This window comes from Schistocerca piceifrons, chromosome 4, assembly GCF_021461385.2.
Source record: "Schistocerca piceifrons isolate TAMUIC-IGC-003096 chromosome 4, iqSchPice1.1, whole genome shotgun sequence".
NCBI lineage: Eukaryota > Metazoa > Arthropoda > Insecta > Orthoptera > Acrididae > Schistocerca > Schistocerca piceifrons.
Genome location: NC_060141.1, coordinates 420262498 through 420279555, shown reverse-complemented (window position 1 = coordinate 420279555; position 17058 = coordinate 420262498). Strand labels below are relative to the sequence as shown.

Below are 17058 nucleotides of genomic sequence, written 5' to 3'. Positions count from 1 at the left end.
CTTACCTTAAGTGCCAATGGAGCAAAATTAGTCACCATGCTTTTATACCAGTTAGGCAGTTTCCAACACCCAGTCAGATTTTCCAACACTCATGCTGACAACATGGCACTGATACCATATTTGGTTGGCCAATATTTTCTGGTTACAGCCATTAATCGGTTGACAAGATGGCCAGAAGCTACTATACCAGACATCTTGGCAGAGAAAGTGGCCAAGGCGTTAGTGGGTATATGGTTTTCAAGATTTGGTATGCCTCGCGCAGTTACAATGGATTGCGAATCACAGTTTGAATCATGGCTTTCAGCAGAAATCCTACAGCTATTCACAACCATCTGTGCATTACCAGTGATCACCTTGAGTGTAGCTTGATGGTGGAAAACCTGCATTATACACTAACGGCTAAACTGACCCATTTTTCATATACATGAGTGGAAACAGTACCACTGGTATTGGCGGGCCTGCACATGACAGTCATGGAGGCTTTACAATGCTCACCAGCTCAAATGGTCTACGGGGAGCAGTTGAGGGCACTGGCAGAGCTCATAAGCCTAACAAGAGTTGAGACACAACCATCAGAAGTAATGGGCTTCACATGGCAACTCAGTACATGCATGAGATATTTGCAGGGAAGCCCACCAGTCAGACATGTAGAAAGACAGATTTTTGTTCACAATGACCTACATATTACACCACATGTCTGGCTCTGAGGCAATGCAGCATAGCCCCCATTAAGCCAACCATATACTGGGCCATACAAGGTATTTTCAAGGCACACAGACACCTTCAAAATTGACCAGAATGGTAGACATGGAACAGTATCCACAGACAGGTTAAAGCCATAATATCTAGATGTGGAGGAACTGGGACAACAACGATTTGCCAATTATACATCAAAACAAGATTATCCGACAGCACTGGGTGATGTGGAGGGTTTCACGGTGATTCCAGAAGAGACTGCTGCTATAGTACTCACTGCTACTATGCCAGAACCTCCGTAGGCCGTTCCTATCTGGATGTCAACTCAGTTACCAACTTTCCCTGGGAACCAGGATTTAGCCCCTTAACATAAACCCTGAGTTACCTCATTTTTATTTTGACAGAAACTTAAAACACCAAGTATACTAGGGCAACTTAAGAAGAGACCTTCAAAAAAATAAAATCCAACACATATCCATTTCAGCACTGATAGTTATATGTTCGGCCATTAGAGAGTGTCTGGTACTACATTTTTAGCCTGGCTGTCATGTTTTGATTGAGGTAGTTGCCACTTGATATTGTCTTTACAGTATGCAGACTTAGGTACTCAACAACAAAATGCGCACTTTCAGACTCTCTCTTATATTGTTGTTTACAAAATGCTTTCAAAAAAGGATTACTACAGTGTTCCTGGGTTTGACACTGAATTTAGCAGCTCTAATTAGAATGTGATGTTACTTCATTAGACATTGAAAGTGATGATAGTTCATCAGTTGAGCGACAAGTGCTCACCAGTGTTACAAGAAAATACACCCTTTATGCTTCAGTCAGCTCCTACAGGATCTGTGTTCACAGGAATCTATTGTGAAATACATGGTTAGACTTCATAGCTACACAAAAATTAAAAAATGACTTCAAGTTTCAGGATATTTTAGTCAAAGACCAGTGCATGAGTATACTCAGGATTTTATTACTGGTGATTTTCAAAACTTTGTAATTCATTATTTTGATCTTCAAAAGTCATCTTTATATGTATATACATAATTCATTCATTATAGGATGTTTTTCCATTAATAAACAATTTTTTGGAATGTAATTTGAAAAAAAAAAGTTAAGTTGTTCTTTGTGTGGCTACAATTGCCTGAGACTGCAGTCATATGTGTGTGAGTTGTGTTTGTGCATGTTGTCTATTTTTGACGAAGGCCTCAAGGGCTGAAAGCTTTATTTGTGACATTCTCTTTGTTGTGTCTACCTGTGACTCAGCATCTGTGCTATATGGTGAGTGGCAACTTTCCTTTTCATAATATTGTTACAGTCCATCCTGAACTTCCCATTGTTTGTTAAGTTAAGGGTTTAGAGGAACATGCGGGTGGGGGTACTTGTATATTTGATAAATAGTTTTAGTTGTTTATTCCTTGGTTGTTGAGTTGGTGCTAGTACGTTAAATAAAGTAGCAAGCTAGATTAACTCATGCCTGGTTATTCTGGCTTATCATAATTGGAAGAAAGTAGCCACCAAACATCTTTAAAAACTGGCAACCTACATTAGGAAACTGGGCTACACAGATATGCAAGGAAAGAGGGCTTCTTTGTAATTATATCTCCAGATGATGCCACCACCATGACAGCATCTAACACAAATCTGATTTTAGGATGAAACATGTAGAAGTTTTAAGTTTCTGTGAAAATGTATAGTTTGGTTTTGCAGGTGAGCTAGTATCAGAAAGAGCCCATGAAAAAGATAATGGTTTGGTAGCATACGAAAACTTTCTCAATGAATGATCTTATGACAACTTCTTTACAAATTCAACAATGGAAGAAGGATTTTAATGGTTCCAAATTGTGCAGTATGAAACCATCAGTCTTGTGCACAAGAAAGGATGTTGTTAAGTGAAGCAAAGAGGGAGTAAAACAAAGTTATTATTTACCAGAGGTGACTGGCAAGTTGAAATGAGTGATCTCCATCTGTGTAAAATGTTTAACTGTGAATTAAAAAATCAGGAAAGAAGGAAGTCTTTCTTCAACCTTTATTTTGTACTTGTCATATGGATCACAATAATTACTTTAATTGGCTCATAAGAGACACAAATGAATTGCAAGTATTACTGATGATGCTTGTAATAAGTTTATTCGCCTGTGTCCTGTAAAGACTACAAAATTAGTAGAAAGAATTAGTAACGTATAATTGCAGAAAAATAATTTTGAGAGTCCAATCCAAGTAACTACTGATACAGATACTTGCTTTACCTCTCAATAATTTGAGGATTATTGCTGACTGGTAGAAAACTGACATTTTAATAACAACAAGACTCCTTAAAGAGGGAGAGGACAGACTGATGGTATAAACTGTATTATGGCTACAGCTATTGCTGAGCTTCATATAGACAACCATATCAAATGGTTCAAAATCCAACAGTTCAACATACCATGAATTCAACTTACCATGGAAGTATTTGGAAAACACAATTTGTACTTTTCATGGGATTTAGAGTTCACACATAGGCCACACTTCACATCATGAAATTACTAGAAGGATGCTAAATATAAAACAGTAAGATGTAAGACAAAAACTGTGCTAGCTTCAACCAGTCTCAAAAGAAATCCTTCATGTACAATGTTGGGGATCTTGTGCCAATAAAATGCATACAAACTGGCCCAAAATTAAAGTTGAAGGCAAAGAATATCACTTCCTCCTCAGTGACAGAATTCAAAACAAATTATATGTATTATGTTCATGAAGAAAATGTTACCCATCAGGGGTTTAAGACAATGACAGTAAGTGCCAAAATCATATAATCCTGACCAAGTTGGATGCTTGTCAGGACAGTCAAATATGGGATTCAGATGGGGGGATTTAAAAGTTTTCTTGCTGACAAGATAGGCAGTACACAAGAGAAGTCAAATAATACTGAGCAGTTGTTCATGGAGAAGACATGAGTTGAATCATCCAGTTTTTTTTTTCCTTTCTTTTGTACAGAATTTGTAAATGTGGTAATAATAAATAATTTGTTTGACTCTCTGAACCATTTTTCGAGCACATATTGTCCTGACGAATAGTTTTTTCTAAAAAAGTGTTAAGTTAAAAACAGAAGGAAATAATGTACAATTGAAACAGCTAAATATTTTTGTGGTAATAGAAGCACGACATAACCGTATTGCAGATTTAGACTGACTGAAACTGACCTGGGATACCTGTTGTCAGATTTGCAAATAGGTACATCAAATTTTCATACGGTAGTTTCTGTTTTTCCACAATTGGTTGAGACAACAAAAATTTCTACTATTTTAAATCGTTACACAGATATACAATTATGTAAGATTAAACAAACTATTTGACTGAAAATAAATAGTTTGAACACATGACTCAAGAGGGAAATAAGGAGTGACACAATGTGAGGCAACAACATTACATTATTAGGCAGTCCATCTCTTACCTTATCCTCATTGTGGAGTAATTTATTAGTTCCAATGTCTGCACGGTATTCATCTACACTGAACTCTATATTTTTGTACATCTGTCTTTCTTCATCAGTCAAAGGTGCCACATCGTCCATAATACCGGTAATCAAAATCTTCCCATCCTTGTCAACAAGGGTATTCATTAAATAAATAAGGTCAGACATACCCTCACGCCTGAAAAACATTAAAGCATGTATTTTATAGTTTTCAGAACAATAACTGTAACCAAAAAAATGAAAACTTCAGTGCGATCACACAATTTCAGAGGTGACTGCTATACTTCTGTGCTGATGCTCTTGGTATCTTATGCCACATCACCCTACAAATATCTTAGTAATTAACTATTATGCGTGGCAGAGAATCATACCAGTGACAGATTTCTCTAGACTTTGCATTATTTGCAGATTAATATAAGCCACTAATGGATCTTTCTATAAGAAAGGTGATGTCACAAATGTCAATAATCAACAGCCAGTCTCACTCCTCACAATGTTTTCCAAAATTTTTGAGAGGGTAATGTAGTCTTCAGTTGTCACCCACTTCAGTAGTGTTGGAATACTGTCTCAATCCTACCTTCCATTTCAAATGGACAGCTCTACAGAGGCAGCTATTCATACATTTGTTCACTGACCACAACTCCATTCGACACATCTCTTCCCCAGTCACACACACACACACACACACACACACACACACACACACACACACACACACACACACATATATGGAGAGGGAGAGAGTTAGCCCAAGGATGAACATTGTGTAAAAGCTCATTTACATTTTAACTGTATGCCAAGGGGTTACCTTTACTCTTGCATTATTTGTAATCCATCCAGAACTCTTTTTTTGTACTTTAGTCATAAGAAGATGAACAACTGTCCAAAACTCCCCACAGAGAAATTAAGGGCAAAATTTAGGCTGAATATCATGTACAATCAATTAAAGTCACATTACAACTCATCAAACAACCTAGTTGTTTTCTGCTTCACATATCATTTGATAAATTTCATGATGCTGATCACAAATATTTACTTCATAATTTTTCCATCACATTGTAATATTTTAAAAATTTAAAATTTTAATGTGGGGTTTGAAACACTAACAGCAGTTTATACAGTCTCAGCATTTCTCTTTATTTTGCAATGTGTAAAATTTAATAACCAGTTGGAAGGAAAATAATGACAAGGTAAATTCCATTTATTTATTTTCTTCCTTTTTTACTTGTAACTCTGAAGAATGCTTTCCATCTTTGTGTTGATCTAAGTTTAGGTTACTGTGCTCAAAAAGATTGTTAGTTACCACTTTACTCCAATAGTTGCTGTATTGGCATTAAATTTCAGTGGGTACCTTGATGAATCTGCTCACTTGTCCCATTTCATAGTTTACCCAACAATGTTATGATAAACTATCCAAATGGGAAAACCGTATCTTAATCTTCAAACATTGAGCACTCCAGTTATCTGGGATTTGACCAGCAGTTTTCACCTCAATGTGTATTTAAATCATATGATTCTTGCATCCTGATACATTTGACACACATCATTCCAGAACATAGGAAATGTTCGTTCTCATCCTATTCATGGAGTTTTCACAGTGTCTAATGAAGTCCCATATGCACTTCCAGCCAGAGTCCATGCAGTCTTAGTGATGTGTGATACACAAGAGGAATCATGTGATGTATTTCTCAGTAGACTTCCTCTGAGATGTTTGGTGGCAGACCCAGATTACTTCTGTGGATTACTAAGCTTACACTATCATGCTAAATAAGTCACCAGCCTCATTTTGACCAAAGGTACAGGGGTAAAATAGCCACAGCTTCTGCATCACTTTTCAGTAAAACAACTTTCAAAAAACTCTCAGATCCAATCAAGAGATTGGAAAACGAGCAATTTAAACATCCACTTCATTGCCTCCAACCAGTTTCTTGCATCTTCTGTATAAACAACACACAATATCAATCTAAAGTTAGAAGGTATAAGATCACACACAAGAACACTCTTAAAAACTTCTACTGTTGCCAATTGGAATTTATTATCCATTAATAAGCCTCATCAATTCCACCTCATTGTTATCAGACAACAGTTCCATCTAGCTACCTTCTTCACTCTCTGGTAGGTGGTCTTTTCTGACAGAGTCCTTGTATGCTTGCTAAACAGCAATACCCATCTTGGGGGGGGGGGAAAAAAAAAAAAAAAAAAAAAAAAAAAAAAAAAAAAAAAAAAAAAGGGCAACTGACTAAACCAGTTTCCAGAAATGTGCATGGGAACTCATTTCCAAACACTTCCACAACTTTACTGATCACAACTTCTGAAACACACATTACAACACCACCTCCACCCTCCACCACAGCACAGTAGCCAGAAAACTAGACGCATGCATCTCACAGAAACTGTCTGCTGACACCATGATTTTACTAGCTCCAAACAAAATTATTTTAACAATATGTTAGTCTTTGCCCATCAGTCTCCAGGACAAAAGGTAGGCACTTTGATTGCTTATTTCCTGTTAATGCTCATACTACAGCTGTAATGTGCTGCTACCAGCCAACATCTTCAGAAGTTTGTTGTACAGCTATTAGGGAACAGCAGCCATCCTATAGAAATCACTCACCTTTTGGGCCAGCCCCCTACCATTTAGCTGGATTAAGGGGCTGAGAATAGATCCCATCTCACAGAAACTGGAAACTCACTACTGTCATTCACAATAGCAACCAGCACTACACACGGTCATGGCTAGGATCTGATATGTAACACATAGACCATGCTTGTCAAGGTTTCATTGGAATCCGTAGCCTATAGAAATATTTTCAGAGGGAATCCTCAAAACACAAAAAATGAAATGGGTGTCTTTTGGCAGGAGGGGAGGCAGAATGATTGTGATGAGTAGGTTTGGAATGTGGTTAGTGATTCAAAAAAGGAATGGAAGAGTGTTGAGCTTCTGGGAGGTGGTCACAGTTTTGGCTTTGTAGGCTGGTTACTCTACCCTCACAAAAAAAATTATTCTCTTGACGACCAACACATTTGTTCATGGGCCATCCTTAAAAATTCTTCCTGGCTACTTAGAATCTCAAAACCCTCATCAAATCAGACCCACAGCGAGGGTGCTTTTTCCATTCCTCCTGAACCTGATCTTCTCACTCACTGAGTCTGCCTTGTCTCCTCATCTCAGCAAGTCACTTTTATCTTTATCTTGTTGATGGGTCTAGTGAAACCTGTTTTTACATCAAACCTACCAACATCAATGCAGGCAGGATCTGAGCTGCAGGGGGGAGCAACTCTTGCTAGTTTCCCAGTGGATAGTGAAATAATTTTGAGATTACATGGCAAATGGATTTCAGTGTACTTGCTATTGGCCAGTATCAATCAGATGTTTAGTCATTGTTCAAACAAACATTGAATTAATATGTTTGTTTAAGTGGTGGTACAGGATTTCAGTGTAGCTTTTTGCATGGACTATGCTGCATAAACACTATATGGTCAACTTCAAAACTGCTTCATAGCCTGTGTTAGTTATATTCTCTGCAAGTGGAAATTCTTCCTGCAACATTTTCACCATTCTCTTAAGACTCTTGTCTCAAGTTTCGCTAGCCTGTATTACCTGCCATTCCTTATCATCATCTTCATTCTTGCATGTGTTTTCTTGTTACATTCCAAATTTCTTAGCCAATGACAACTGCATAATGCACAATAATGCATACATGCTGCACAACTTAGAGCATTATTAACAATTCAACAACTGGCACTCAACATTTTTTTCAGCAACAACATTCAGGATAACATTTACTGATTTAAAATTATTTTCAAAATAAACATTCTAGGTTTTTTTTATTCAAATAAATATGTCTACAAATCAGACTCCCAATAACTGACTGATTACTCTCTGACAGTAGTCTGGAAAGTATCCATAGTTCATTGGTTCATGGAATCACATCGGATAATGTTGTGGAAGCCGCACAATGTTTCAACAAGACAGCTGATTATCATCTTCAGGTGCTTACTGACATGTTGCTGCAATGGGTCACCAATATATACACTGGCTTGCTAGAGAAGCACAGGTGCCAAGGGGTGGGGCTAGAACATCATTGTAGACAAATCAGAGAATACAGCAACATTCAGTGCCCTCTACTGGAGAAACAGGCCACAGTCTTCACATGTATGACACAGGAAAAGCACAGCTGCAAATCGCTGCCCTGAGCACGTGCGGGCAGAGTGTTAGCACCCAGTTTAAGTGTGTGGATTCTGATTTCCCACCTGTGTTGGCTCCGATTCAGTCATCTGCGGCTGACAATGCCTCAGTACTGTGAACACAGATGGGGAATCTGAGTCCACACACTCAAATTGGGAACACACACAACACAGATCTGTGTAAGTCCACAGTATTGGTGATAAGTTGAGAAAACTATCCCGAAACACATGTGCTACAAAATGCCACTGTTTCCTGCACATGTACCCTGACATCAATATGGGATATGATCACCATGCACACGTACACAGGCTGCACTAGGGGTTGGCATACTCTGGATCAGGTGGTTGAGCACCTACTGTGGTAAAGCCTCCCATTCTTGCACCAGTGCCCATCGGAGCTCCTGAAGTGTCCTAGGGGCATGAAGACGTGCAGCAATACGTCAACCGAGAGCATCCCAGATGTGCTTGCTCAGACAAACTGGTGCAAAATGACGTCCCAATACACCTTACATGTTACAGTTCCTCTGTCGAAGACATGGAGGGGTGTACGTGCACCAATCATAATCTCACCCCACACCATCAAACCGCAACGTACATACAGGTCCCTTTCAAGGACATTAAGGGGTTGGTATCTGGTTCCTGGTTCACGCCAGATGAAAACCCAGTGAGAATCACTGTTCAGACTATACCTGGACTCGTCCATGAACATAACCTGGGACCACTGTTCCAATGACCATGTACTGTGTTCTTGATACCAGGCTTTATGGGCTCTCCTGTAACCAGGGGTCAGTGGAATGCACCTTGCAGGTCTCCGGGCGAATAAACCGTGTCTGTTCAGTCGTCTGTAGATTGTGTATCTGGAGACAACTGTTCCAGTGACTGCGGTAAGGTCCCGAGCAAGGCTACCTGCAGTACTCCATGGCCGTCTGCGGGCACTGATGGTGAGATATTGGCCATCTTGTGGTTCTTTCCACTGTGGATGTTCCGTACTGTAGCACCTGGACACGTTTCCTGTCTGCTGGAATCATTGCCATAATCTTCAGATCACACTTTGTGACACATGGAGGGCCCTTGCTAAGACCCGCTGTGTTTGACCAGACTCCAGTCACTCTAGTATTCTGCCCCTCATAACGTCATCAATATGTGTTCTTTGAGCCATTTTCAACACACAGTCACCATTAGCACATCTGAAAATGCCTGCACACTTACTCGCTGCACCGTACCCTGACGTGCACCAACACACCTCTGCGTATGTGGACTGCTGCCAGCACCACTGTGCGACAACCGCAGGTCAAATGCACCGCATGGTCATACCCTGAGGTGATTTAAACCTGCAAACCACCCACCAGAGCGTTGTTTCACCATGTATCAGCATTATCCTTAATTTATGAGCATGGGTGTATCATGATGTTATAGCCCCACCTGTTGGCACCTGCACTTTTCTAATGAGCCAGCTTATATATTGGTGAGCCACTGCAGCAACATGTCAGTAAGCAGCACCTGAAGATGATGAGCAGCTGTCTCATTGAAATACCTTACAGCCTCCACAAGATTAACCCATGTGATGCCCTGTAAGATAATGGGGGCAGTGTCGTATGGTAATACATATCACAGCTGTGGCACGATCTGCTGGAACATGTATATTGTGGGAAATTTCCCCAAGAATTTTCTGGCGAGCCAGAAAAGTGCTTTAGAAAAAATAAGTACTAAGACAAGTCATCCATAATGAAACAGTTTTACTTTAATCTGTATAAGATTTGACTGTGTTTTCAATGAGAATTTAGAAATTGATATTAAAAACAAAAAAATAACATTTGAATAACACATAGTAAGACTCTTGACTAGTGTATGTGAAATGAAATGATCGTATGGCATTGTTGGCCGAGAGGCCCCATTCAGGTTAGGCCACCAAGTGCAAGCCTTATTTCAGTCGATGCCACATTGGGTGACTTGGGTGCCAATGATGAGGATGAAATGATGATGAGGACAACACCAAGTCCACGAGTGGAGGCAATCTCCAACCCGGCAGGGAATCGAACCTGGGCCCGCTGCGTGGGAGGCAAGGACATTACCACTCAGCTAAGCAGGCAGACTATTATATGTGGAATCTGGTGATGCAACGATCTAAAAAACAAGTAAAAGTGAATTTTATAATACTTATGAAAGCAAGAATATTTTAATTTTTGTGATAAATAATTTTAATGAATATGATTTAAGTGTAAAATATAAATGACCATTTGTGACCAAATGTGGTTTGTCTCTGATGTAGTTTTGATTAGGGTAGCGGTTAAGTGACTCATGGAGCTGAAAGTACACAGAGAGATTTTCTGAGCCTTCTGCTGGTGGACATGGGTGTTCAGGCAATGAAATACTGCTCAGGTATGTGAGCTGAGTATGCCATTTTGGAAGTCTTTTGATGTTAGGACTGAAATTTGTATTTCAGCACTTCTGAAATACCAACAGCTGGTTGTCTTTTGAGTACTATGTAACGTCTTCTTCTGGATTTGCATATACATAATTTGTCAGCAAACTGCTTTCATGCACTGGCAGACACATGACCAACCCAGTCTTTACTTGGAATATTACCATATTGATGAATCTTCTATTGTGAACTATTATCATTAAATCAAAAGTTTTCAAAAGTGTTAACGTGTTCTTCATAATTCACTGACAGATTCACTGGCCACTTGATGAAACTACAACATCCACATAAGGGGTAAATGCAACCATGAGGCATCTGCTAATCTTAGGATGTTCATTTGGATGAAAAGTAGCATTGGTTCCTGTTATTGAACTCTCAACAGGCGTTTACTTGTGCATGCTACCTCCCTGGTATGTTGCAATTGGATGGGCCCAACTTGGATTCAACTTTTTCCAGGTAAGTATTTCAGGATCGAGTGTCCCACAAACTGTATAGGCCTGTGAACAGTCAGTGTGGAGGCGCAGACCTATAGACTGTGCATAGCAGTAATAGTCTGACTGTGCAATCATTGTGCATATGTGAACACTAATATAGCAGTAGCCTGCAGTGTAAGAGACTCTACAGTGTAGGCCTAGCTCATGCTGCCACATTTTGTGTGACAGTCTTTCACAAATTTGGGAAGCTGCTGGTCCACGTGGTAGACATAGTGAGATGCCACTGACCTTACCAGCACTGGTCAGTGTTTCTGTTCTCACTTGCTGTGCCACACATGAACATGTCTCGACCATCTCCATGCCGTCGCCAGGCCATCTCCAAGCTCACGCTGTAGCCAAGCTATACCATCGCCAACGTTCACCCCATATTGTTTCCTTGCTGCTGTCTTCACAGTGTCTTTATCGTCACCTGCTCCACATGTTGCAGTAACAGTTGATGTCATAGCAGCCACAAGTTAAGTACAAGCATTAGTTGCATTATATGTTGCTAGTCATCAGCCATGGATGATGAGATACAGAAACTTCCAAGTGAATGAAGATCAGAGGATGTTGGGAGTGATAGTAGAAGCTCTGTTATGCCAAAGGAGCATGGTTGGGTGCCAGGAAGTGAACTCACTCGATTATTGAACACACTGATTGAGAAATTAGTTGAAAGTTTAGATTTAAAATTGGAAAACATAAAATTTTATCTAGATGGAAGTATAAAATCTGAAACTGAACTTGGAGAGAAAATAAATGCAGTAAATCAAAAGTTTGAGCTGTTGGAGATCTGATTGGAAAAACTTGAAAATAAACTAGAAACTCATGAAAAATCTTCAAAAGCGAGCCAATAAATGGACAAAGTAGGAAAGGAGCTGGGAACCAATGTGTAGACTGTAGAATCTGAACTTGGGGGATAAATTGAAGCAAAGGAGAACAGTGCAGGAAATGTGAACTCCAGACAGATGTTGAACTAGAATCTGTAATTAAAATCGGCAATGAAAAGTTAAAAGGGGAAGCCAAAATGATGCAAGGAAAGATAGACAATCTGAATGAAACCCTAAGTAATGCAGCAGCAGGACAGGCAGGCATGATGATAGTGTGTCGCATGCGAATTATTAGTAATATAAAGCCATTCAATGGTGAAAGTAAGTACTATGTGTAGATTTCTTGGCCACATACAAAGATAGCTTTGTAATAGCGATGAGTGAGGAGGCAATAGTTAAATTTCTAAAGAGAAAGCTGGAGGAACCAGCTCAGACTTGGGCTAATCAGGATGCTGAGGAATTTGTAGACAATAAGAAATTTGAAGCAATGTTCTTGCATAAATATTGGGGGGCAGGCCAGGCAATTAAGGTTGCAAAATGATTTCTTAAATAGGCTAAACTACAGAAGTGGTAGAGAAACTACGAGAGAATTCAGTGTGAGGGAGCTCAGCAAACTAATGCATTTAGACAGACCATTAGGGGTACTAACAGAAATATCAACATTAAAAAGAAGGTTGCCAGAGAACTTGCAATGGGATCTAATACATAGCCCTACTGATTCAATGGAAGCGTTTTTGAATTTTTTTGAGAACATGGACAGGGCACTGTGTTATAAACCAAAATTGGTAGAACACAAGGAAGATCACAGAAATCAGAATAATTTCAATGATAATGGGAACAGGTGGTCAAGTAATAGGAATGGGGACTGGAGAAATAGCCAGGACAGAGAAGAAATAAACCATTAAAGGGGTAGAAATGACTATCACCTAGAAGAAATGATAATGAACACAGGCACAGGGGATGACACAGTGCAGAATTTCAAAGTAGGTGGACAGAAAATCAGACAGAGCTTCACCTAAGGTGCATAGGACGACTAGGACATATGCTGTGAATAGGACCAGAGAAGGGTACAATAAACATTAGAGGGAAGGGAGGAAGATGGCTATATGCCAGATGGATGCTGTGCTGGGTAACACTTATATGTGGGGAGGTTTTATGAAATTTAATAAGAGAAATAAAGATACAAATGGGAGAAGTATCAGTGATGTGACAATGAACTGGGTTACATAAGGGAGTTATTTGATAGGGATGAGATAGTGGAGCATAGAGGGGACGAGAATAGCATTGGTTTGTCTACATTTGGGGGTGCTGCGGGACTGGAAATTGGAGCTGAGCCTGTTAGAACTCTAATAAATGTTGCTGACAGTATTGGCGGAGTAAATCTCAAGAGTTCTTTGCATAATGTAAATGAGTTTATTACAAAGGAGGCAGATGATGTTGTATGTGGCAATGGTCTAGCAAGTGTGAAAGATTTGAATATGCCAGTGCCAAAGATAGAGCAAGGTAATATCAGTTTTATTAATAATGAATTGATCTGCTCAGTAAATACAGTGAAAACATTTGTATTCAGGGAAGACAGAAATCATGTGGGTCTAAGTAGGGATATTATCAATGAATGGATGGTGAAGGAGGAGCATTAATGTAAATTATGGGGTGTGATATGCGAAGGTGCTTCAGATGTTGGTGCCAGAGGAATGGGAGCAGTTAAAATCCAAAGTGGCTAGAAAGATGCAGAAATTGAAATATGGGAATGCAGGTGAAATATCTAATGATTTATTTAAAGGAGATATGGAGACTGAATATGGGAATGGGTGTGGGGATGCATGTATGATGGATAAAGAGAGCAGGGAGGAAATTGAGGTTGATATGATGGAGGAAGCTGAATTAAAAGTCATAAACGTACAGAAGGTGCATCCTATTGTCAAGTTAATAGTGCAGAATGTTGAAAGTGAAGCATTGCTGGATACTGGCTCAAATATATCACCTGTGTTTGAATCCTTGTGGCAACGAGTAAGAAGTAGGAATCTACTAGAGCTAATTGTAAGTGCAACTGGGGCATGCAATAAGTCCATCAGAAATAAAATAATTTTAGAATTTACGATAAATAATTATTGTTTTAGTGTGTGCTGTTTTATCATTTCAGGATTGCCAGTAAACATTATTTACAGCATGGACTTTCTGTATAAATATGGCTGTAATATTGGGGATAAGGTTATAATTTTGGATTTTGATGCTGGAGGGTACAAAAAGAGAACAAAGTTAAAAGAAGATACAGTGATGGCACATTTACAGAAGGAAAATGAAAAGTATGAGGAGTCATGTGCAGGTGAACAAATAGATAATAAGGTAAAGGAGATGCAGGACTTATCAGAAGTGAGAAGGTTTCAACAAGGTGAACTTCTGCATAAACATAAAAGTGTGTTTTCTGATAAGCCAGGGAAGGTAGTGAATTTTGAGTATTCGCTTAACGTGCCACCTCATGTTGTCATTAAGGTAAAGCCTTTCCTGATTGCAATGAGGGACAAAGAAGCAGTCACGGATCGAATTCAACAAATGCTGGAATGGAAAGTAAGAGAACAGGAAAGGAATGAATACAACAGTCCAATTGTAGTGGTTAGGAAGAAGGACGGAACTGTACACAATGTGCTAGATGCCAGGAGACTAAATACAGTAAAATAATGGTATGAGAAAATGACCAACCATAAACTATGAATGAGTTGTTGCTAAAATTTAATAATGTGATGTTAATGTCTAGTGTGGATCTGACCTGTGTGTTATGGCAGGTGCCACTTCCAAGAAAATCTGAAGATATACAGCTTTTTTGTTTGAGGGAAGGACATACATGCTGAGAGCTGTTCCATTTAGTCTATTCATACAACAACAACAACTATTTTTATTAAAGCACTGAGTCATGTACTTGGGTATGAGTTGATGAGGCAGCTTACAGTGTACGTAGATGATATACTGATCACTAGTGGTATATGGCACGGACATTGTCTGTTGTTAGAAAAGGTGTTCAGGGCATTACAGAATGGGGGAATGACACTCAAACTTAGTAAACATGAATTTATGCATGTGGAATTAACTTCTTTAGGCCATCAATTAACAACTGAAGGGATACTGTCTAACACGGATAAGATCAAGACCACTGCAGAAAGTATGAGGCCAGTGAGCAAAAAACAGTTGATATCTTTCACAGGGACGTGCGATTTCTACCGGAAATTCATCAGTGACCATAGTACGAACTCTCCAAATTTGTGTAAATTATTAAAGAAAAATGTTTCCTGGAATTGGATTATCCCCCCCCCCTCTCCCCATCCTCCACCCCCCCAACCACCACAACAAAGTAGAGTGCGTTCCTAACCAAGTGATGAGAATGATAGCCCATGCTGTAAAATTTCCACTACAAATTCAAGATCTCAGATATCTGAATCTACTTTAAAAATACGCAAAGGCCTTATCAGACTTACAGTACCATCACCACTCCTACCATAGTAGCCACAGGCTAAAACTGCAGGAGGGTTATGTCTAAAAAGTAATGTAGGAAATAAAAACTATGCATATCATTGGATAAATGTAAGCTACTGACTCCAACCAACCCACTTGAGTTGCATCACACCAGTCACACACTACATTTTACGTAATGGTTAGGGGAAAAAAAGGGTCTAAGTGCTCAAAGTTTCTGCACTGAAAACTATTAGATCTTGATATGAAGAAAATAAATAGCTACAGGTTTACAGTGATGGATTCCAGAGAAGATTAGAGACATGGGAGCCAGAATAGAATGCCAACAATGCACAGGATATGTAACATTAGGAAACATCATATATATTCTGATGGAGACATTAGAGCCATAACTATTGCTCTGTATCATTTTACCTACAGATATCAGATTTGGTAAACCAGTAATATTAAGTACTTCAAAAACAGCTGCACTGGTGATCTGTAATTACGTGGTGCTTCCAGTGTGCAGAGAAAACATTGGAAAGTTATGACACAGGCAAGAATACCTGCTTTCAGTGGATACCCTTCCACAGGGGAACTAGAGGGAGTGAAATGAAAGACCAGAGCAGCTGCAAACATTCATTATCAAGCTGGTCTGCATATAAAAATCAAGTATAATCCTTCGAAAGGTGCCCTGTAATTTTCACTCCCAGAATGGCCCCGAAGAGAAGCCGTTTTGAGATTTCCAAGCACAACATGACACAACCACTTCAGCAGCCCTTTTCACAATCTAGCTATTCTTGACAGTTCAAGCTGCACACACTGCAACAGCCGGGATTCCATGGACGCTTTATGCTTAATTATTTATACACCACTGTCTGCAAAACATGTTGTGGACAGGTACTGAGAAGCAAGAGATAAAATGATGAATTTGTAATGTTATTACACCATACTTTGTTGCGCATAAAGTAGCTTCAGATATACAAGGTGTTATCCAAAATTTTCAGGACTGGTGCTGTCATCCGTTGAAAACCTTACCTTTGGACTAATGATCACCACCACCCTCGAAGTAGTTCCCATTCGCACGTACACAGCGGTCCCAGCGCTTCTGCCACTGGTCAAACATTTTCTGGAAGTTCTGTTCCTTGAGGGCATTTATCACTGCCAGTGATGCTTCTTGAATCCTCTCTAGAGTGTCGAACTGACGGCCTTCCAACTTGAGTTTCAGTTTTGGGAATAACGCAAAGTCGCAAGGTGCCAAATCTCGTGACTATGGTGGGTGGGGTACAACCGCCATGTTGTTTTTTGCCAAAAAGGTCCTGGTGAGTAAGGATGTGAGACAGGACGTGTTGTCATGATGCAGCAGCCAGTTCCCTTGATGCCAAAGATCGCGCCGTCATCGCCGCACGTTTTCACAGAGCTGTCGCAAACCATCACAGTAGTACATGGAATTCACTGTTTGGTTGGATGGGACAAATTCTTTGTGCACAATTCCCTTGGTATCAAAGATGAAGATCATGATCTTCACTTTGCTCTTCACCTATCTCGCTTTTT

The 17058-nt window shown here is 39.5% G+C and overlaps 1 protein-coding gene across 1 annotated transcript in view; it reads right to left on the bottom strand.

The window, feature by feature from the left end:
- The window catches only part of LOC124796319 (cytosolic non-specific dipeptidase), a 176408-nt gene that overhangs the window by 40295 nt on the left and 119055 nt on the right, over window positions 1-17058 (bottom strand). Inside the window, exon 5 of the mRNA XM_047260449.1 lies at window positions 4130-4328. Coding sequence (XP_047116405.1) covers window positions 4130-4328 — 199 coding nt within the window. The remainder of the gene's footprint in view (window positions 1-4129; window positions 4329-17058) is intronic.